The sequence below is a fragment of the Colletotrichum siamense genome (assembly GCF_013390195.1).
Source record: "Colletotrichum siamense strain Cg363 chromosome Unknown KSG_Cg363_contig11, whole genome shotgun sequence".
NCBI classification, from domain to species: domain Eukaryota; kingdom Fungi; phylum Ascomycota; class Sordariomycetes; order Glomerellales; family Glomerellaceae; genus Colletotrichum; species Colletotrichum siamense.
In genome coordinates this window covers 557,325-579,998 of record NW_023501024.1, presented here as the reverse complement: position 1 = coordinate 579,998, position 22,674 = coordinate 557,325, and the positions used below count along the sequence as shown (strand labels likewise).

The following is a 22,674-nucleotide window of genomic DNA, read 5'->3' as shown; positions in this document are numbered from 1 at the left end:
ACTAATAAACGCTCTTAGTATAAGTTTCTAATATTTATTTCTTTTAAGTTAAGTGTCTCTAGTTATTATATATATATAGTATCTATATACTTAAAAATATAAGAGGTTTAGCTATACTAAGTATAAGTTTTCTTATAACTAGAAGTAGCTATAGAAGAGCTTATATAGGGTTTTCTATCCTTAACTTACTATTAGTATATAGTTATATATATATATAGCTACTTTACTGATTTTTAGCTAAAATATATCTAATAACTTTACGCTTATTATTATTACTCTTATATGCTACTTAATAGCTATAGTTACTTTTTTTGCTTCTCTATTTTATACTTATATATATAGAGAGGATAGCTTAATCTTAATACCTCTTATATATAGTTCTTCTCTAACTTATTTATACTTTAATATTTTATTATCTACTTTAATTTCTTTAATTTAGATACTAAATATAATTTAAAAGTAGTTTAGGAATTTATTTAAAGTATTAAGGAGTAAGTCTATCTTTTTATTTCTTAAATAGAAGTCTTAGGCTAAGCTTAAAGCTTTATTAATAATAATTATACTTAAGGTATAACTTTTATATTCTTTTTTATAGTTATAGAAGTTTAGAGTAATTCTCTCGCTTAGAAGGGTTTATATAACTATTTCTCTTAGTATATATTATACTTAGCGATATAACTTCCTTTATTTATATACGTTATAGTTAGTAGTTAAGATTCTTAAGTACTTATTTAATATTTAGACCCCTCTTATAAAGTTAGATAGATACTAAAAGGCTTTTAGCTTTAGGTGTTTAAGCTTTTAGTACTAAAGTTTTATTAATCCTTTAATAAGCTTATAATATATTAAAGTTATATAGTTATATTTTCTTTTTAGTTCTAAAGCTTTATCTTATATAGGGGCTAATAAGAATATAATTATAGTGAGAGCTACTTTACTAAGTAGTTTATAATTAAAAACGTATTAATTATTAATATTCTTAAGTAAGTATAAGAATATATAGTTTAACTTCTATAGATAGTTATTACTAAAGCTTATATCTTATTATATCCCTCTTTAGTATAACTTTTATAGAGATACTAAGTTATTAATAAGTTTAAAATATAAGGCTATATTAAATAGTTATAGTTTTATTATACTATTTACACTTTTTACTAAGATTTTAGCTATATTATATACCTTAATAGGGACTTTATATATTCTAGCCTATAAGAAGTCTCCTACTAAAGCGCTTTATAAGGTAGTAAACTATCTTATATAATTAAATATATATATTATAGAGCTTAAGTTTAATATTATAGATCTTATAAGAGAGTATTCTCTTAATATTATAAATACTACTCTAGTATACTTTCTAGCTCTTTTATAGAGTTATACTAACTTTAAGGTATACTTTATTACTTTATAGATATATTTTATAAAAGCTTTATTATTCTTTATTTTTCTATTAAAGATATATTAGATAACTATTTAGGGTATTTATACTTTTAGTTAAATTATAATATTAATATAAAAGTATTTAGAGAGAGTATATATATTATAATATAGTTTATAGTGTAGTTTCTCTATACTTTAAGTATTTAAAGGAGATTCTTTTTACTTTTAGTAAGTTCTTATTACTACTAAGAGTTACTTTAAGTTTTATCCTCTTTAGGAGCTTCTTCTATAGTTTATTCTATAATTAGTTATTTTATTAAGTTACTTAGATTTACTTAGTTAAAGTTCTTTATTTTAAACTATAAGGCTAAATATATCTCTACTTACTTTAGACTTCTATAGAGTAGTTTTAAAGTATATAAGATATATTTAAGTATTAGAGATAACTTTACTAACTATAAGGCTTTATTAAGTTATTAGGGGGAGCTTAGTTATATAGTAAGTAGATATCTATATATTAAAGTAGCTCTAAGTAAGTATACTAATATATTTAGGAAATTAGATTAAGGAGTTTAGGTTATTTAGAACTTTATAGCTCTACTTTTTATAGATTATATTTTCTTATTAAGAGATCTATACCTCTATATCCTTTTTTATTAAGAGGAACTTTTAATTAAAAGCTATAATTATTATTATATATTTAGAGATTACCTAAGTTTTTTATTCTCTTTTACTATAGCTAATATAAATCTTTAGTTTATAGAGCTACTTATTAATACCTATATTAATAATATAATAATACTATAGAAGTTCTATAGATACTATCTCTCTTATAAATTACTAGATCTCTTATATACTTTTTATTATACTATCTTACTCTTTTTTAAAGAAGTTATAGTTTACTCTAAGTTTACTATAGAGAGTATAGTTTACTTAAGAGAGATCTATAAATCTTATTATTTAAGAAGTCTTTATATTATTTTTATAGAGAACTATTATAGTTATATTTCTTTATATTAAGTAGTTAGAGATATAAAGGAGTTTTAGAGATATTATAAGCTTCTAGAAAGCAAACTTATAGGCCTAAGTAGCACTCTTAGAGAACCTCTTAGGGTTTATAGTATACTATAACTAATAAGAGTAATAGAGGGCTTAGATTTAGTTAATCTAAAAAATTTAGTCTTTTATGCTTTTTAGAGGGATCTTTTTACTATTTAGAGGTATTATTATATACTTATAAGCTATTCTTTAGTACTATAAATAGCTTATTAGTATATTAATTAATACAAATCAGACTATTAATTAATAAATTAACTTAGATATATATTAATTATATATCCCTAGGCATAAGTAAAAACTCTACGTATAGTTTTTATAGGGCTTATTACTCTCCTTAGGCGGATTATCTATTTATCTAGGCTGCCCCCTAGCGGCTAAGAAGCGCTATTTTAACCCCTGTAATCTAATAACTACTACGTTATAGTAATTATATATATATCCTTAAGTTCTTTTAATAAAACGCTATACTTTAATAATATAAAACGTTTAATTTAATTAATATTATATAGCTTATTTATTTTAAAGTTTATTTTAATATACTTAAAATATCTCTATACTTTAGCTTAATAATATATTATTTTATTAAAGTATATTAATAAAAAGTAGTAATATATTTAATATACTATTAAACTTTATATTAAGGGATTAAGTTATATATATAAAAATCTATATACTTTATCTTAGTTCTTTTAAATAATTATAAAGAAACTATTACTATTTTTAAAGTAATAATAAATAATATTAATATAGTATAATAATAATATTTTAATATTAAAAAAGTAATAAGTTATAATAGCGTAAAGAGGGAAATATTTACTCCTTAGTAATTTATACTCTTTTTATATACCTCTATAAGTAGCTATAGAGGTTTCTCTATAAGCTATCCTAGTCCTTAATTATTTCCCTATAAAAGTTATATAGTAGTTAATAAGGTGCACCTCTAGGTAGTAAACTACAGAAGAAAAGTTAGAAGGGAAGAAAGATCTAAGTGTAATTAGCTGGTCAGCTGCTTTGAATGTGCTTGTATCTAACTTAGGCATATATAGAAAGGATTAGCTGGTTGCTGGGGGGGTAGCATAGAGAATGTAGTCACTTGAAAGCAGTTGGGGAGAAATCTGTGTGGTATCCTCCCGGCAACCTCAACAATATGCTGTGATGATTTGATACGGTTGCTCTCATTCAGCAATCGGAAACGGTCCTGGTTGTTGGTTGAGTGTTGATCATTAGGGGTGGAATGACAGCTCGCTTCATCAGGTTTGTAGTGCCCGAACTTGCGGGTTGGAATACCCTCGTTAAACGTAGCGTCTACCTGCTCTGGGGACTTTCCTTTGCACTCAGGTACAAACCACTCAGGTACAAACAGCCAGGTGAAAAGTAAGGAACAAGCTGCAATCGGGCTGGGGGTAAACCCGGCATTGCCTTGTAATGCAGCATAGAGTTTGGGATCGGGGAGTTGATATCAGGGCTGGTAAATAGAAGTAAGTAAAGAAGCTCACACGTGTCTTTGGGCGATTCCCGTGTTGGTTACCTTGTGACGACGTTTACCACAGACTCAGTCCTCTGGGAAGGATGTCGGAGCCGCGGAGCCGCAATTTCTGGGGTTAAAACATAGACTAACGGTGCCCAACCAAGGCAATAACCACCGGTGAGTAAGGGAAGCATGGCAACAGTCGCTCTATTCACGGGCATTGAGGGGTTGGAAATGGTCCCAAGCCCGCCCATAGCCATGACTGCAGCCACTTGCCGCGGGGCTCCTGCTGTCGATGGAGGACTGTGGTATGGTCAGCGTGATATTCTCGTCGTTGAGCATGAGCCTTAGACTTTGTATTGCCGTCTCGCGATTCTGTCGTTAAGAACCGGGGGTACTCCGCATATGAACAGATTGACAGACGCATTGATTACCGTCATGGTGAATGGGTTAACACTTCCAATACTGCGAACAACTACGGCGCCGTACAAAGATACGAAGGATTGACCGCTGGCCTTTTGAAAGAAATTCGTGGCCGCGATGATGGCGGTTCGCGTTCGATTCACACCTTGGGGGATCTCCCAGTATGAGCTTTGCCCTGGGTCTAAGGCTATGGCGGCCTGGAGGGTTGAAAAATCGTCATCGATTTCGCTTGCGGTTAAAACTCCAGTACGGAATTGTATGGGAGATGTTCGCGCTTGCTCTGTTCGGTCCTTGGTGGGAAGCCATCGAGGCGACTTCGCGAGGGGGGTGGTTCGTTTGATCAAGGTTGAGCTCAGGAATTGTCAAGTTACCTCGGGAATAAACCAGATCAGACCCGTAACGATGCTGGGTACGATAGAAAACAGGCTGGGGGGGATTCTCCGGGCGTTGTTTGTCGGCAGCATGCTAGTTACCCTGCACATGCAATTCATGATGAGTTCCCCGGCCGGAATAGTCTCAGCTCTGGTGAATCCCTCTGAGTTGGGATTTGAGGAGGGTTTCCTACCATCATGCTAAATTGGTAAGATCCTGCGGCGAACCCTTGAATCTCGGTCGGCATGACCTCTGACTGATACGCTGGGATGACGGCCAGCTCCATCCCAACATAGCTGTCTGTGCGAAGCATAGATTGGTAAGTTTGAATTGGGACGCTGGCGCAGGGTGATTTGTACTCACAGTTCAAAACACGGGCAACCATGTTTTGTTCTTGACCAGACGGGGTGACTGCGATTACGGCACACACAATGGCATGGGCGCTTTTTGGGAGTATGCACCATCTCCGGCCAAATCTGGAACTAACCATACTACCAAGAACAACACCTAAGGCGAGGTATCGGTGGTGGTCTGCTGACGGATGTGGGGATATGCGTTCGCTGGTCGAGTGAGATGGGCAACGGACCAAAAGCAAAGCCGGTGTAGTTCAAGCTGTTTGGCGTGTGACGCCATACAGGATCGAGCTCGTATTCTCCCGTTTCTGGGGAGAGTCTGCTAATTGCCGTGTGAATGGCTCCGTGGCCTGGGTTGTTGTGTAGCCATTGGTATCGAAGCCGTGGTTGGGGGGTGGCGTAGCGATGGTCGGGGAAGCTAGCGGCGGGGTACGATTGAAGTGTTTTAACGCTGGATAATTCGGTATAGTGGCCGTAAAGGTTCACAATACTTCATTCAGGACTGATGCCGGGTCAGGACCGACTGGATGGTTCTGGAGCTCATGGCCCGGTTAATGCTCGTGGGGTCAGACCTTTGCCCCCCCCTTGCAGGCAATCGGGAAAAGTTGCCTAATGGGTAGACAACTCTGATGTTTCTCAAGTGGTGGTCGGAGCGGGGGTCATCCTTGGCGGAGCGGCTCTCGGGGGGCAATGAAGAACGGGCGCAGATCCCGCGAGTGCCTGTGAAGCGAGGCGGTCCATGTCCAATTCTGCGTGTTTCTTTTGCTCAACGACCCGCTTCTCCATTTGTCTTCGCGGAATCCACAAATCCGCTTTCACGGGCGACTGTCTTGGCGGAGTAACCTGCATGGTGGACGCGCCGAATCCTGGCCGCTCCCGCCGGCTTAGCGAGATATGCTCGCAATGCCGAAATAGGAGGGTCGGTGGGCGGACGTTGTTGGTGTCCGTTCAGGGCTGAAGATCTTATCTTTGTCGGGTACGCTGCGGTAGCACCCCTGGCGGCTGCGATAACTGTCGTCGTCTGGGTTTCTAATCCTTGCTCTCGTCGTCATCATCCTCTTCTGCCACCCGGCCAGCCACCAGTCAGTATCAGTTAGACCGCTTGCGAGCAGCCAGGCTTGCGTCGCATGTCACGAGAAGAAGGCAAAATGTCAAGGCGGCACCCACCCTTGTGACCGTTGTCGGATGAATGGGATTGAATGCCGCTATCCACAGAGTCGCCGGGCCTGGGCGCCAGAGGGACGTCGCGGGCCCCCGGCGGAGATTGAAGATGTGACATTTTCAGCCCGGCTGTCAGTGTCTCCTGCCGGCTCCATTTCTCATTCTCCGGCATTCACTAGCACTGTAGCAGACCCGAACACAGAACATCGACTGTGTTCACCGAGGTACTTGGAACCCCTTCGCCTGATGCTCGTGTATACCGTTTAGTTCAATTCTAATATTCTCATTAGCAGTGCTGACATCCCGAAAGACACTGTCGTGGGTTTGTGTCGAGGCCTTTTTCGAATATGTGTACCCGATACCAGGGCTGTGTTTCCTTCACCGTGGCACACTGATGCAAACCTTCCTGGATAGTACGCTCAACAGCAAGCTGCTACTCGCGATTTGTGGTGTTGCGTCTCGATTTACCGCTTGAGTGCTACTATCTGTTGCTGCTGCTGGCGACGGTCTAAAATGGCTTGAGGCCGCTGGAACACAGATTTTACAAAGCCCGCACCTATTTAGAACGGATATCGCGGCACTCGCACTCATCGCATTTGACCATGGACTCACGCAGGTTTTCAAGGCTAATGACAGTGTTGGCCTTTGCGATCCGAATGGCCTACGTGATGCGTTTGAACCATGAAGGTAAAGATATCTCGTTCGAAGGCCAGGAATGGAGAAGACGCATAATGTGGGAATTATGGATGATGGAGACAACGAGCTGCGATGACTGGCCCAGTTTGTCCTTTTGCCGCAACGGAAGTATTCATCTACAGCTGCCATGTAATGAGCGCAGCTTCAACATCAATGTCCCCGTTAACGTGGGTTCTCTGCGTCAGCAGACTCAGGACCCCGGCAAAGATGGCTATGGGTTAGCCACGTACCTAGTTCGGATTCATGACATCCGCCGCAGGGTTACAGAGTGAGCTGAACAGATATCTCCAAAAGGCTGTGGCCATGGATTGGACTTGATTTACATTTTCGCAGGTGGACGCATTCAATTCAATCTCCAGCGCAGACATCCACAATGGTGCAACTGGAGAATACCATTCGGGATTTCGAGCAGGAGCTTGAAAGCTTTCACCGCCTGCTACTGGAGAACTACGTGATGAATCGGCGGAATCTCTCTCGCCGCATTCATCTCCCGTCGCGCACCACATTTGTTATGCTCCATATATGGTGGCACGAGACGTACATCAACCTCTACTGTTCAACTTTGAACAAGATCGACGACGAAGAAACCCGGCCAGTCAGCGATCCTCCAGCGACGCGACCCATCGAGTACTACCGCAGTAGGTATCTTCAACATGCCGTCGCTATGTCAACTATATTTTCGACCATACTATGAGAACTGAACGGAGCTAACGGTTCCTCAATGGCGCCCTTCAGGTCCAAGTCTACCAATGAATGTTTCCTCTGCAACGAAATATCGAGACTAAGCTTTCCGCCCGAAGATCCTGACCTGTTACCCAAAGATGGCCAAGGGAACCGATTTTTAGAGGACAACCAATACTGTAGCGCGTCCGTTTTCTCGGACCAGACGAACGATATTCATGGCCATCAATCGCATGGAGATTCTAGCGTAACAGGAGTCCTCGGGGTCATTGTAGCTGCTTGGGACGAAGCTGGAAGCGACACCCAGCCCGGAAGCACGGCCTGGTCATTCCAGGGGCTGGACTACCGGGTCTTGGAAGAGCTAGATTTGGATGTGGACATGTTCCACCAGCGATAATGCCTGATAACACGCAACACATTGGAATGATTTATCCAACGGGAAGTTGGCGACTGATTCAGCTCGTGAATAGTGGGAGGACTGCGTAATCCCTAGTGCTTTGGGTAAAGACCTTTAGGACTAGACATCATTTAAGCAGCTTCGACGTGTTAAGGACCTCGGCGCATTACTCGGGGAGACTTCTAAAACTAGCAAGTACACGTCTGAGTTGTGAAACGACCTAATCCTATAAAACAAACGTTGGTCTGACTACGATCCAACGCCGAGTATTCAAGATCTTCTTGATCTCAGGCGATGATCTTCTTCTCGCCGGGGGTATCCCAGCAGATCCGGTCTGCAATTCCCTCAGCCTCAAATACCGCCCGGAGCTCCTCTACTCCCTGCGTGGAATGGTGCCGTGACTCGGGGTGGACGACAACCGTCGTGTCTGTACTAAGCTCGCGCGTAAGCTTCGCAGCATCCTGACCGCTCGTCGTGATCTGAGGTGGTGTTTGATATCCTGGCGGGGGCATCCGCGCTTCTCCAGGATTCATCGCAGCGATCGCGGCGTGAAACCGCTGCCGAATTTCCAATAGCTTCGGCGTCGGGACGGTGTCGTCAGTAAGGTAAATCGCGTTGGGCAGACCCTCCGAACTCAGACCAAATTTCTCGGTCTGCAGAACAAAACCGGCGACTTCCCCACCAGGGAGATGAGTTCATGGCGTTCCGGTGATCTTCCACTCAACTCCTTGGAATTGGAAAGTCAACATTTCCCATGGCTTGATGGGGACAACCCCTGGCCGCGGGGCGAGACGATTCACACCGTCGGGGATGGTGGTGACCCGGCGACCGTCGAGAAGCTTGCGCCCTTCGTCGTCCAGGTTATCAGTGTGGTCCTCGTGGCTCAGAAGAACGGCGTCAATAATGGGAAGCTGATGGAGCCCAAGAGCCGGTCCAGTCTCGAACTTTGCAAACAATCGTGGGGTTCCCGGCGGCGTGAGGTGTGTTATTTCGTATTCAGTTGGAGCATCATCGACTACCGGGTCCGTGATGAAACTCACGCCGTCGATCTCCAAGATGACTGTGGCTGTTGTGATATGTGTGACGCGAACGGTGCTTTTGGAGTTGGGAGGCAACATCTTAGATGAAGGCTTGAGCTGCATGAAAGACGTTGTCTGGGTCGGAGTGGTGGATTTCTAGGGTGATACTGTGGGATTAGCCTAAAGGACTTGTGTGGTTGTGGGCAAGGTGTTCATCTTATAGCTGGATGGCTTTTCGAGGTCACGATCGTTGATGATCCTCTATTGTTGAATTATATTTCGAAGGATAGCCCACTTGTTTTGTGTGTCTTGTCGTAATTTGCAGCCTTAGCAATCTTCTCATCTCGTGAGATTCATAGGCAAGATCCTTGCTCTAGACGGGGGGTTCATTATCAAAAAAGGCTTTAGCTAGATAGGACTCTTAAGACTAGAGGGGTGTGGAGGTCGGCGTAGACCGCCGGCTGCTGCGATGCCCGCGAATACCCTAGTTCCGGCGACCACTCCGTCTAGATTGAGAATTCTGCTCAGATTGCGCTTGCCTTACCGTCCAGACTCGTCCGTGAACTGAATCGGCCAGTGGCGCACCATCGGTTCCACGTCTCTTAAATTCTACCAGGCGAGCTACCGATTTCTGTTACTACGGCCGGGAACGCGAGTACGTGAACGCCATATCAGATGAAAATGCCATCCGTACAGTCTACTCTCTTCTATGCAGCCACCGCTATCAATATCCTGATTATCCCCAAACACTTCGGGGTCGGTGCAACAAATATGTCAAACGCTATCAAGACTATCCCTGAGCATTCCCCGGCTATTAAGCGGGGAGGGAAGTTGTCGGGACCAGCTGGGATTTTACTGATGGAAGTCTCATTATTTTGGGTATGGAATCTGTTGTTTGACTCTTCTTTGGTATCGCTTGGGGGCTGACTATCGTAGCTCTGCTCGATTATCGATGGGCTAAGACACATGGACCTCCCAACGTCGGGGGGGGGGGGGGAGTTGATGGCCGTCGTGAGTGTTCTCTCAGGCTGGTATGTCGGCCTTCAATACTTCAAAATCGGCGTGTACGTTCCACTCGGCGTGCTTTAGCTAGCGTCTGCAGCTAGCCTACTTGCGTGGCTTTGGTAAATACTCTACCTGGCTGGACCGGGGCTTGGAAGGCCGGGTCGGGAGCTTCAGTCTTTGATAAATTTTATTGACGACATGAACCTCAGTCAGCTTTTCCATCCTTATGACCACGTCGTAGTTTGAGGGTTAATGCATAATCCCGTTGAAAGTAAGCAAAGCTCGGTTGTTACGTTCGTACGAGAATCAAGGGATTCGAAGGGTCATCAGCACACTTATTAAACAGCGATCGTCTGACACGATGAGTCGTCTGGGCGACCAGCGGTGGGGCGATGCGAGATGGGAGTCGGCCATGCGAGACGGGAGTCGGCCATGCGAGACGGGAGTCGGCCAGGCCCGGGCCCGAGGCTCGAAACTCCTCGAAACTCGGCCCGAATCCTTCCTTACCCTAGGGAGTCGGCCACACCACTTTGTGATGAGGTGCGCCCAGCGCTCGTAGCTAGATTAATCAACCCTTTTCACGCAAGCGAATAGGGGTCCATGCCTGTTAAGCTCAGTCCGCTGAACCGCTTGAGGACCAAGGCTCAAGATGAACTGTAGCTGTGATACCAGAATCTATTTCCCATTTCAAACATCACACCTTAATGTTAGAATAGGCAAACAGTATGGCGAATACTTAGATTTGGAATGGTTGGGTTATCCACACGGCCGAAGCAGTCGCAGGGATCCACATGCTCGCAATCCGCCGCCACCCTGCCAGCGTTGCTAATTGTGTTGACTTTGATTTCCTCACTTCCCCGAGTTCCCCGAGTTCCCCGATTTGCCCAAATGCTCCGCTTCCCGTAATCAACCGCGAACATGTGTCTCCACATCACCACTGGACTATAATTGAGTTACTTTGTAGAAAGTGCTGAGCTAAACAGACCGCAACTGATTTTATGGGCCACTTATTCCTGGCAACCCGCTGCTACTCGGAACCATTCGTTCTACAACAATGTTTGAGTCCCTTACCTTAACAAAGACGACATCTCATTTCGAATTCTACGATTTTCAGCCATGGACCTCGAGCGAGACACACTTGACGAACGACTAGAGTCTCTCGCGCTCTCTGAGAAAATTGCTCTTCTGTCGGCGAAGAATATATGGGAAACATTTAACATGGACCGCGTCGGCATTCCCAGCTTGAAGACTACGGAGGGTCCTGCCGGCGTACGCGGGTCGACATGGATAGGCGGCCGCCGAACGACCTTCACGCTTTGCCGGATTCTACTGGCTGCGACCTTCGATGTAGACTTGGTTCAGCAGGCCGGTGTGATTTTGGGCAAAGAAGCACATCTCAAAAACTGTGCAGTCCTCCTTGCGCTAACTATAAGCCTCAGTAGGTCGCCCCTAGGCGGCCGAAACTTTGCGAATTATGGCGAAGACCCCTTTTTGACTGGGGTGCTTGCTAAGCGGATGATTATGGGTATTCAGAACCAAAGGGTTGGTGCATGCATGAAACATTATGCTGCAAACGATATGGAAACTCGACGATACAACGTCGATGAGAAGATTGACCATCGCACATTACGCGAAGCCTATCTTCGACCCTTCAAGATTGGATTTGAGGCTAGGCCTTGGACAATCATGACCAGCTACCAGAAGATTAATGTTGAGCACGTCGACGCAAGCATTTACCTTATAAAGCTTATTCTTTGGGAGGAGTGGGCTTTTCAAGGAGTCGTCATGAGTGACTGGGGGGCTTGAACGATACAATTCAGAGCCTGCTGGCGACAACTGATCTAGAGATGCCAGGACATGCCATTCGGAGGGGTAATTTACTGATGGCCGCGGTTCTCTCAGGCCAGGTTGATGGGAAAGCTCATTGAATCCCCGTGTGAAACGCGTGCTTAGATTGATTGAGAAATCGAAACTCTCCCGGCACGAAATGGAGAATGGATATCACAACAAAACGGCCACATCGAACAGCACACAGAAGAGCTGGAAGCTGACGATGTCAGCGTATTTCAAGCTCTCGTTGGGGATGCGGCTTGTGACGGCCTTGTCCTTCTCAAAAACCAAGACCTGCTCCCCATACGACCACACAACCTCAATACCGTCGCAATCGTTGGACCCCACGCAAAACAGCTAACAGCCGGTGGTAGTGGAAGCGCAGCAGTGAACCCCTACTATATCACGACCCCGTATGAAGCCATTACTGCTCAACTTCTCGGATAAAATCAGAGTCTCTGTATCAGTTTCGAGCAAGGAATGCCGGTCTCCCGAACACCGCCGACTCTTGGAAACTAGATCGTCAAACTGGACTCCGCGTATGACAGCCTACGCATGGACCTTTACGCAGGGAATAGCTTCGAGGGGGCACATCGTCGCGACATCATTCTGGAAAGACTCTCATATCTACCTGATGAGTGATGGGGACATACCATAGTGTCTTCGTAGAACCATCTTTTGCTATTGAGTTTCGGGCGTCATCAAACCGAAAGTTGCTGGCCATCATATCTGGGGCGTAACAAATACGGGAAAAGCAAAGCTTCACATCGACGACCAACTCATCATTGACAACACGGATTGGAGCGAGACATCTGGATCATTCATGTGTTGCGCTAGTCGCGAGGCACAGGTCAACTTGTCTCTCGTTAAGGGGCAATCATACCACTTACGGGTGGACAGCATTGTGGTTCCGCCCTCAATTAAAGCGTACGATAATACTCTTTTCGACAAGGTATTAGGCATCCGCATTGGTCTTTTGCAATTTTATGATGAGAAGGCGATGCTCTGGAACGCTAACCAGGTTGCGGAGAAGGCTGATCTCGTCTTAATAGTTGTCGGCCTGAATGCTGATGAGGAAAGGGAGGGGGGTGACCGTTCTTCAATATCTCTTCTATTGGGTGCTAATCAAATGATCCAGGCAATTGCATCAGAGTCGTCTAATGTGGCTGTTATTGTTCAGTCGGCATGTGCCGTGGCTATGCCTTGGGTCAATGACGTTAGCGCTATTATCCCAGCCTGGTACTAAGGCCAGGAGAACGGAAATGCACTCGCTGATGTTCTCCTTGGGACGTATAACTTCTCTGGTATGCTCCCTGTAACTTTCCTACGATATTGAGAAGACCACGGCTCCTAACCACATTTCCTAGGAGATATTGAACATGACTACGCTGAGTATGGCGAGGGTATACTAGTAGGCTATTGTTACTTTGAGAAGCATTGTATCAAGCCCCTCTGGCCCTTTGGGTTTGGTCTATCATACACTCAGTTCGAACTGTCTGATGTTAAAGTTATCGGTACAATCTCTCAGAGTCAATACTGCGCTATTACAGTAAATGTCACAAATGTCAGACAGTGCGATCAAGAGGTAGTGCAGGTTTATGTGGCGCTATCCCCCATTCAAGAGGCGTATGGGTTGGAATCATACAAGAAGGCTCTTGCAGGGCTTTGCAAGACAGCCGTATGTGTCGGCGAGATGGTCCGAAGGACAGTGCCAATCACATCTGAAGTTTTGCAATAGTATAATATTAGGGATAACGATTGGGCAGATGAGGGACGTTGGAGAATGGATGCAGGATCGTGTCGTTGTTGGGTAGGGAACAGCTCAGTTAGCATTATTGCTGAGATTGATATCATAGTCAGAGACTAGTCAGACTGAATGCTATATGTTTCATGTTCATCATGTTTCAAGCCTGAGGAAAAGGGGTCTTCTATTAGGAAAACATACTGTGACTGCATTTCGGTCAGTGTCCAGTCTTCAACTTCCGAATATCTCTGGGGCTTGTGTCATGACGCTTCAAAGCGGCCGAGTCGTACTGTGGTGCTGAAGTACAGTGAGCGCCGGCTTGCGTGCTTGAATTAATACTGCATCCATTGCGACACAGAAGTTCGCCTTTCTCAGAGTCTCTTCGCACAGCAACCAGTTGCTCTGCTGAGTTCTAGCCCTCAAATCATGGGATTAAGAGGGATCACATATGCCAGCTGCCGGTTTGACCAACTGACAATTTTAAGCAACTGCTGCCGTTCACGTCCTGCTAACTTTCGCCCGCAGCAACTGCCAGGTTAAGCGCCGGAATCGGCAGTTGCCCACCGAAGGCAAGAGCTTGGTGGGGGAAGACATTTTAAACCACGCATCAACATCACAGTATTCGTCGACCGCACGTCCATGAGAATCCCTTTCTCAATGCCGTCTCCAAAGCAAAAGACAGATCCTCCACCGACCAGCCTTCGACCCAATCAGCCAGTTGTCCTCAATCAACCGCATGACACCGAAAGGCATGGATCGTCTAAAGCACTCCCCTCTCTCGTATGTCGTCCCTACTACCCCTCCACAGCGTTGTTTCGTGGTCGTCTCATTTGAACGCCGCTTTGCTAACTTGGGCATTTCGATAGCTGATATGAGTACCGACTCCTTTGGCCCCAAACTGCGAACAATACCTCCTTTCCGACAGCCAGCGACCCTCGCGGAATGCTTCTGTGCAGGCCAAGCCCAACAATTTGCAAGAATACTGCACTCTGCCAATCATCCTGGCCCCGACCGCCATCGCCATGACCCAAGCATGACCCAGAACCACAAGATCTGCCCTTGGCAAGCTTGGTTATGGAGCTGGACGGGATGGTGTGCATCTTCATGGCCAATGCAGGAAACAAAGCAGAAGCCTGACATCCAACATGGAGTCTCAAGTACAAACCAGACCAAACATCGTGCGCGATAACTGGCGGCAGAAGCATAGACAATCAACATCCTGCCGTTCCCACTTGGTCCGTTGGTGATGCGCGCTCAATGACTCGACTTCAGGCGGGCTTTTGCCACGTCCACACTTTCGCGCATGGGCCGACTCAGATTCCCTTGAGCCCTTTTAGAAAGGCCACTCCCCAAGACATCATCCCTCTCGTTGGTTGAGCGGCCTGGCAATAGAGCTTGCAAAAGCTTTGAAGCCTCTGCTGGGTCACCCTTCCAGCCATTCTATCTTCGCAAGGATGATCTTCCGAAGCCACTCGTAATACTGCCCTGCCCATCATCTCTCGAAACAGCATCTCCTCTGCTTTAACAAGACACCGGGTCCAAGTCGCGTTTCCCTTAAATCGCCGGAGCACCCCATGAAAGCACACTCAGTGCGATGGCCAACTTCAAGATACGCATGCCAAGCCACCATCTTCTTCCACCAATGGCTGTTCTTAGCCCGCAAACTGACACGCAGGTTCACGGTGTCCCTCATGAGCAAAATGCCCACTCTGAGTCGACCAAGCCACATCCAGGAAACCCTACTTGGACATGGTGGCTACCTAAACTGCATTGGAGTCCTTGACAACCATGCTTTCACCCTCGTGGCCAGCAATATTGTTTCCGATGTGTCACTGGGAAAATTACCCCCCCCCCCCCCCCCTCCGGAGGAGGAGGGAGGGGAAACGTCTCGAGATCAACGGAAGGGAGATCAAGCCGGCCGAAAAGAGACGCAATGCAACACGATGGTGGAAGTGACACAGGTGGCCTGTTGTGTACATCATGAGAAGGAATGAACACTTGAGCCGCAAGACGTCCGCTGAACAAAGTAGGGGTGGTAGATGAGGCATTTGGTGCCGTAGGCTGTGGAATCCGCCGTCGCGCGGACCTTATGTTCCCAAATACAAAAACCACCAAGGACAAGGAATTCGCGTTGGGATTGGCCAAATATCATGGGTGAACGAATGGGTTCTTAGTGCTCAAGGTGCAAGGTCCTTGGCAACTCTAGAGCTCGCCAAGACCAAGAAGCTTTCTCGCTGATGGTTGTTATCCATATTGCCACACACGTTGCCTGTCGCTCCAGGTTCCCGAGGTGATTTGTCTATTTGAGTTTTACGCGACTTGAGCGAGTTCCTTCACCACAGTGACGTTTTTGCGGCCCACTTACGACCCCGTTTACCCCGCGCAACAGCAATGGCAGGTTTTTTCTTTGATTTGCGCTTCAATGCACACCGCTGGCCCTTCTGAGTCCCGTCGAAAACCTGGGGCCCACAACGATACCCGCGCACGACGACGAGCTTCTGTTGGAGGCTTGCTGGTACTCCATAGACGTCACAGGTAGTGAGGTTCAAAGACATCGCCACCTCCGGCCCTGACAAGCCTACTTCCATCACAGAAGTGACTTCGTGGTGTACTCTACCGGTGTGAGTACAGCAGAGGCGGCTGCCACAGACGTCAGTCTGGGTTGGGAGATTGTCTTGCCCGGTTGGACACCACTTCTTAGCCACCAATGTGCCCTGTAAATTTAGTGACTTCCATTAGCCTGGCTCAGATTTAGCTGGGTCCGAATTCAGGAAGCCCTTCGTCGCTGATTTGGTTAGTTTAGCTAGACCCAAGCTGCGACCTTCCGTCTCGGTCAACAGCAACCCGTGGGCATAATTGAGACTCCATCTTGCTCGATGGGAGCTTTTCGCAGCATGAGGAATTGGAGCAACATGTTTGGTCGCTCCTTACCGGCCGACGTTGACGTCGGACCTGGAACGGCATTCCAGCGCATGAGTACTTAGAGACATGATCCGGATCGAGAGGCGAGGCGCTTTGGTTCCAGACCGGGCGTTTGTGAGCGTGCCGGCCGGAGTAGGAAGAGCAAGCGGTTCACGAAGACGCTCAAATACCCACGCGCAACTATATAATGTTGAGGAAGTTTCGAGCCCACCCAGTAGGGGTTTTCACAGTAGGGGAAAAAGCAGTAAAAGCACCTCAGTCAGTGCCCAGTCCAGTAGCTTCGCAGTATACGTACCCAAGGGTCCAGAATAACTGCCCGCGCCGACCCCAACTCGCCATACTATTGTGGCTGTCAGCCTCGTTGACGACCCACGCGCAACTATATAATAACGAGCTGATGCTTTGAGCTAGGCCAAGCCAGCAATTCAAACCCTCGCTCTGTGCTATTGGAGCGATGACGTAGTCACACCTAGCTGCTGTTGCACTATTGCAATCCGCGAGACAGGTGTCTCGTCATGCTCACATTGCGTGACGGTATGCCCTGTGTGGGGACGTTGTGAATATCGCCGAATATCGGCGGGAAGACAGCGAGTGTGGACAGACAGAAAGGTCACGGGACCTTCAAAGAAGCCTGATTCCCGGTTAAAGCTCACGGATGGGACACACCTTGTAGTTGTAATCGTTTGGGATCCCGAATCCATCCACATTGGTCTGGCAGGCTTAAGTTTCCTTGCTACTACAGCAATATATGTGGACACTGTGTCTCTCGCGCGGAGCGTATGCACATACACTCAAAGGACATAGGAGGTCATGAAAAGTACTTTAACAACCGTCTTTCCTTTCTCAGATCGTCCAGAAAGCCCAATCATGCTTGGAGGACATTCTTAGTTCTATCGCGAGAAAATGGACGTGTTTGAGGCATGCCTGTGTCCTCAACCCTTTACAGAAGTTCATCACTTTCGGAAGCAAGTCTTTAGATACAGTGAATACCACTTTAGAAACACAGGACAACGGCAGAAACGGGAGATGGCAAGCGAGGTTGTGCTTGAGGGCATGCTTCCAAAGCTGAGGACGTTGCACGGGGATCATGTTCCGCTATTACTTCCTCTCGGCCATCAGAACCGCATACATACAGCGTTATTCTTCGGTCTTGGAGACGGAAGTGTCTGTACTGTGAAAGCTTTTAATAGACATCAATAGTGCGCTGCTTGGCAACTCGGGGCCCAGAGATGGGGCTTTAGAGTATTTAAGATATCTACAGCCTTTGGTTTAAATTGCCAATCTAATGCTAGTGAGTTCGTGCCTGAACAGCAAATGAACTTGCAGTTCTTCATGGCGAAGTGAACTGGGCATGAGATGCATGCCAAGCTCGCTGCAACGATCGCTCTTGATCACAACGGACACATTCGCGGTCGTCTTTCATTGCTTGTTCTCGTGTATTCCGCCAGAATAGATCATGATGCCTAGTATGCTGTCCTCGCAGTAGAGTTGTGTACACGCCAGAACTCCCACCAACAAATATTACGCAAGTGCTTCTGCTAAAACGGCGCACTCTTTCATCAAGTCGCGGGATAAAATACGTCTGCAAGGTTCACCTTTAACAATTACGGAGCTCGAGGTGACAGTTTCTGTCTTCTCTTTGCATCACCGCTGACGCTTGATGCCGATTCTTTTTCTCAATGCTGATGTTCATATCACAGAGAGAAACTCCTGAATAACCTTGAATATGAATAGAGAGATGATAGACAGCAGAGGAAATAAAGAATAGTGACTCAGTGGTAACTCGCGCGCTCGCGATGATGGGTTTTCATTGCGACATCGAAACCGTCTGTAGACTGAGCTCTCAACAGATCGTTACATCTATAACCACAACACTATTATTGTGGTCTTGAAGGCCACGACTATCTGTTGCAAGAGGAGCGGCTTATATAGATATGATGCCTCCTGTACAGCGTAAAAGGAGATGTGTCTGATCCTTGAGTCTGAGGAAAGATAACTGGTTACGCGATATTATCCTCGATCTGACAGCGACGATTTCTCTCAAGGTATCAGTTTGTGAAACACCACTGAATACAAGCATCAATACTATAGAAAGGGAGAGAAATGAAGGAGAGCAATGAGACGGTGTCGGTGAAAAGGACTGCAATGTCGAGCGTGACACGGCTGGCCCTCAGGCAGTCACGCTCGATCGGTTGCTGCGCATTACAGCTAACACAAACCTATCTCAAGGGACTTATTGCCTTGCAATTGAATACGGCTGTGGTTTTGGCTGATTATATAGACATCATGGCCGCTGGTGCGGAAGACTGAGCCAAGAAACTGAGGGAGGGACGGTGAATTAAAGAAATTGGCCTAACTTTGAGTTGAGCCTTAGAACTGTTTCAAAATGAATAATGGATGGGAGTAGGAGTTGGAGTCGGTGCGACTCACGATATCTGTATGCCAGCCACATGCTCGTCTCAAGGGCTCACTCGGGGACGAATTCCATGCTGAAAGGGGGGAATACACTAGCAGAATGGAGGGATAGCACCAGCGAGAAGCCAAACCAAGGACTTGAAAACTGTGTGCCTTTGCGGACGTGGGGGGTGCGGGTGGAAACCGCAGTCTTATCTCAACCAACGTACTCAGCCCTTTCGAACATTACTGCTGCGCCGAAGCCTCAGTAATAACGGGGTGTAGGTTGGCTTTTTAACCGCTGCTCGGGGCAGAAGCGGCATGATGATACGTCTCGATGATACTTCGAAGAGTAAAAACATACACCTGCTAGCCCGGCTGACGTTGGAGGCTATCAGCCACATGGAAGGCTTGCAACGTAGGTTGCTTGTAGACTGGTCTCCAGTCCGGCGACTTGGGCAAAGGGGGCCGTTTTGAAAGGGGCAAAATCTCAAACATGCAAATGCATAGCTTTGTTGAGGATTCGTAGGCGATTGCGACACACTCTTTTCGAATTTGCTCCAGGGGGTGATGATCAGGGCTTCTCCGTTCGCAATCATCCTGGTAACTTGAAACAGGACTCATCGTCATCATAAGCAAGCCTGGAAGAATGTGCCAGCTAGTATGGAGCTCGTGTGATGTGTGCCCTCTTGATACACACGTTTCATAAGTAAACGAATGCGAAATACTGGCCATGTCGATCTATTCGGCGGGAATACTTGAGGAAAGATGTTGAACGGGGGTTAAGGGTGTGTCTGACGTGGCTCATGGCGCGTTCACGACACAGGGAACGCCACAGGCCTCGAATATTGCAATGCACAGAGACAAAGAGTTGTCTACTCCACGACGAAGACATGAATGCCATTTCTGCAGAAGGTATGCTACTGAACATGCTTCCATCCTTTTAAGTACAAGACTAATGCAGTCTCGTCGGCCATCCAAATCTCAGTCCCTCTCTGAGCCAGGCCCCCTCAATACGATCAATAGCAATGAATGTGGATCGAGGAGCTACGAACGTAGCATCCTTCGTCAAGTGAAGCAGTGGTTGATGTGGTCGAATATCTGGCGGTTAATGCTGGACGACATTCTCGTCGTACGTGAACTTCATGAGGGTGGCGATGAATTCACTGCGCCTGTGTCTCTTCTGGCGTATTCATCACTGGTCTTCTGACGATGGAAGAAAAGTCTCACCTGCCTGCTCTTGTCCCGTCAAAGGCAGTCGTATCGCCTTCGACTCGCGGTGATGGCGAGGGAGTCTTGGAGGGGGAGATGTTACAATCTGAGGTTTTGAATTCGGTCAACGTGATGCACAGCTAGGAAGAAGACGGAAACAAACAGGAGCTGACCTTTGCAAGGTGATGTTTCTAGCGGCCGGCTAGCAGACCAGCCGGTCCGCAAGTAAAGCAGTTTCTGCAAGACGGCCGAGCAGTGTGTCCTTGAAGTCAATGCCAGGTTTGAGAATGCTGTGCCAGTATCCCAGCGATTGGAGCCCACCCAATGGGACATTCAAAATACCGAAGTCGAAGTGCGGGAAACGCAGTGAAGTCACCTCGGCCAGTGCGCTGTTCAGTAGCATCGCAATGTCTGTATTCAAAGAGCGGAGTTTCACATCACGCGAGCATCTTGGCATAACTGGCAATTTCCGGTCGCTTCGATGCTTTGGTTCAATTATTGGTCTTGATCAGGAGATCACTCTGTGGAATGACCGCAAATTTCTGAGCCAACAGTCTTCTCGTGGTCTTGGTACGACGAATCATGTTGGTTGCCGCGACATGATCGTGCGGGTCCAGGTAGCGACGGAGGACGCCACAGTCCGTTGGATGGCGACGCCAAACTTGAGCATCTCTCGTGGGATCAACTGGCTATTGTTACCGACCTCAGAGAAAGGCACCAACGTCTCCAATTTGGTTATTATCGGCGTCGGGTTCTTCGGAAGAACAGTGGCGCGCCCAGAGTCGCAATCAAAGGATGTGAATAGCTGAGGGAAAGATCGGTCGCACTGGTGCTTCGCCTGATGGAGCTTTGGTTAGTTCGACGAAGAGTAGGAATCCTGTGCCATATTCAGGCAATGTCCATGATTGGCTCGGGGTGGATGAGTGATCCTACCTTGACAAACCAGCTGGCCAAGGATTCCAGAGAGAGTTCGGCATGCCCGTGGTTCATGGCCGGATTATCGACCATGATGCGAGGACGTGAGCATCAAGGTGGCCTTCCGCAGGGAAGGGACAAAAGGGTTGTCAGGCTCTTCGTCAGCAGGTACACGCTCGAAGGGGTATGTGTGCGCATGCCTCATAGGAGTTGACGAGGGCGTATTTGGAATTTGTCGCAAGGGGAACGGGCGGCGATGATTGGGAGTTGTGGAGGTCGTCAAGCTACCAGGGCGGATACGAGAACCTTGTCGAACAGAGTCGTGACAGGCACTGCGTCGTCTCTGATGCGGGAACTGTGGGAGCTGGCGAGCGATGTATGTTGGAGAGGTGATGTCTGGAAAGTCCGAAAAGAATGGCAAACTTGGCCGGAAACCCGGGGGTCTGACAGATTTCGTTGTGTTTCGGTGTGTCAACGGCGAGGCGTGGACAATAGAAGGGAAACAGACGCCTGGGACCAATCACCACCGGCACGCTTAGCTGAAAGGGAAGGTGGGCTCAGCGCCACCCGCGAAAGTTGATGGTGCCTGCCGTGCTGTGGCTGCAATAACGCCTAGTGACGTAGTGTTCTGGCGGAAAAAAAGCCAGAACGCTCCACTTTTATGGCAGGCAGGGGAAGTCACTGCCGCCAAGGTGTCGCCAGTGCTTGCACAAACGCCTGGATAATTGTGCAAGTACCTGAGGTTTGTACATGTGCCTGGCACACTCTTGCCGCCTAAACCGAGAGTCCCATCTTTTCACAACACCTTCCATACACCTTTGCTGCTGAGCTCCGACCTTTCCCTCGCGCAAACGCGCCGAATCCCCGCCGTCCATGACCACCGCCCATGACCTGGACCACCGCCCGTCCGACAAAACAATTGGGGATTTGCCTATGGAATGCCGTTCCGGATAGCTCCAACGGTTGGCAAAAGCCGAGGATGGAACGACATTACCACGTCCTCGAGCAACGGCATGCATAACCCCAATATCATCACCGTCGCCTGCACTACAACACACCCACAGGGTCACGCAAATGCCTCCGCTGCCGACAACAGGATCAATCTTGGCCACCCACAGAAATCTCCTTGCACCGGTATGTTTGACATTCACCTACTGCTCCGTCGCCGCTGTGTGTCTGTCTCTTGCTAACGCTCCTTGGGGCATATTTCACTTCAGGGACATGCGAGTCCTCCTCCACCGTTTTCGTCCTCCAGCCCTCTGGCAAGATCCAACATTAAGACCCGAATCCTTCTCCTACCACGCAACATCCTCCTTCGTCTCATTCCGACGACACCGATAATGGCGAAAAGGATTGATGGGAATACCTGGACGTGGAACGAGGTGGATGATTACGGTGTTTCCCAAAACGACGATCGAAGTGCATCCAACCGTCAGCTGAAGAGCCTGAAGAGATGGCCAGCTAGCACGAAACTCCCATCGATATCGATTGCGACCCCACCTAGCCTGGTGTCGTAAGGACCGACGGTCTCGCAGAAGCTCGAGGAGGTCTGAAATAACCACTCGAAGAATTCCGAGAGTTGCCGGGAAAAGATCAACGCTCATCGCGTCGCCATGCCTTAGTCGACCTGGAAGCCTGTCGATACG

The 22,674-nt window shown here is 46.9% G+C and overlaps 1 protein-coding gene across 1 annotated transcript; it reads right to left on the bottom strand.

The window, feature by feature from the left end:
* Positions 1-8,682: 8,682 nt before the first annotated feature.
* CGCS363_v015033 (uncharacterized protein) lies at positions 8,683-9,105 on the bottom strand (the record flags this gene model as incomplete). Its single annotated transcript, XM_036646882.1, has 1 exon — positions 8,683-9,105. One exon carries the CDS (start codon positions 9,103-9,105, stop codon positions 8,683-8,685), a length of 423 nt encoding a protein of 140 aa, XP_036487902.1.
* Positions 9,106-22,674: the final 13,569 nt, after the last annotated feature.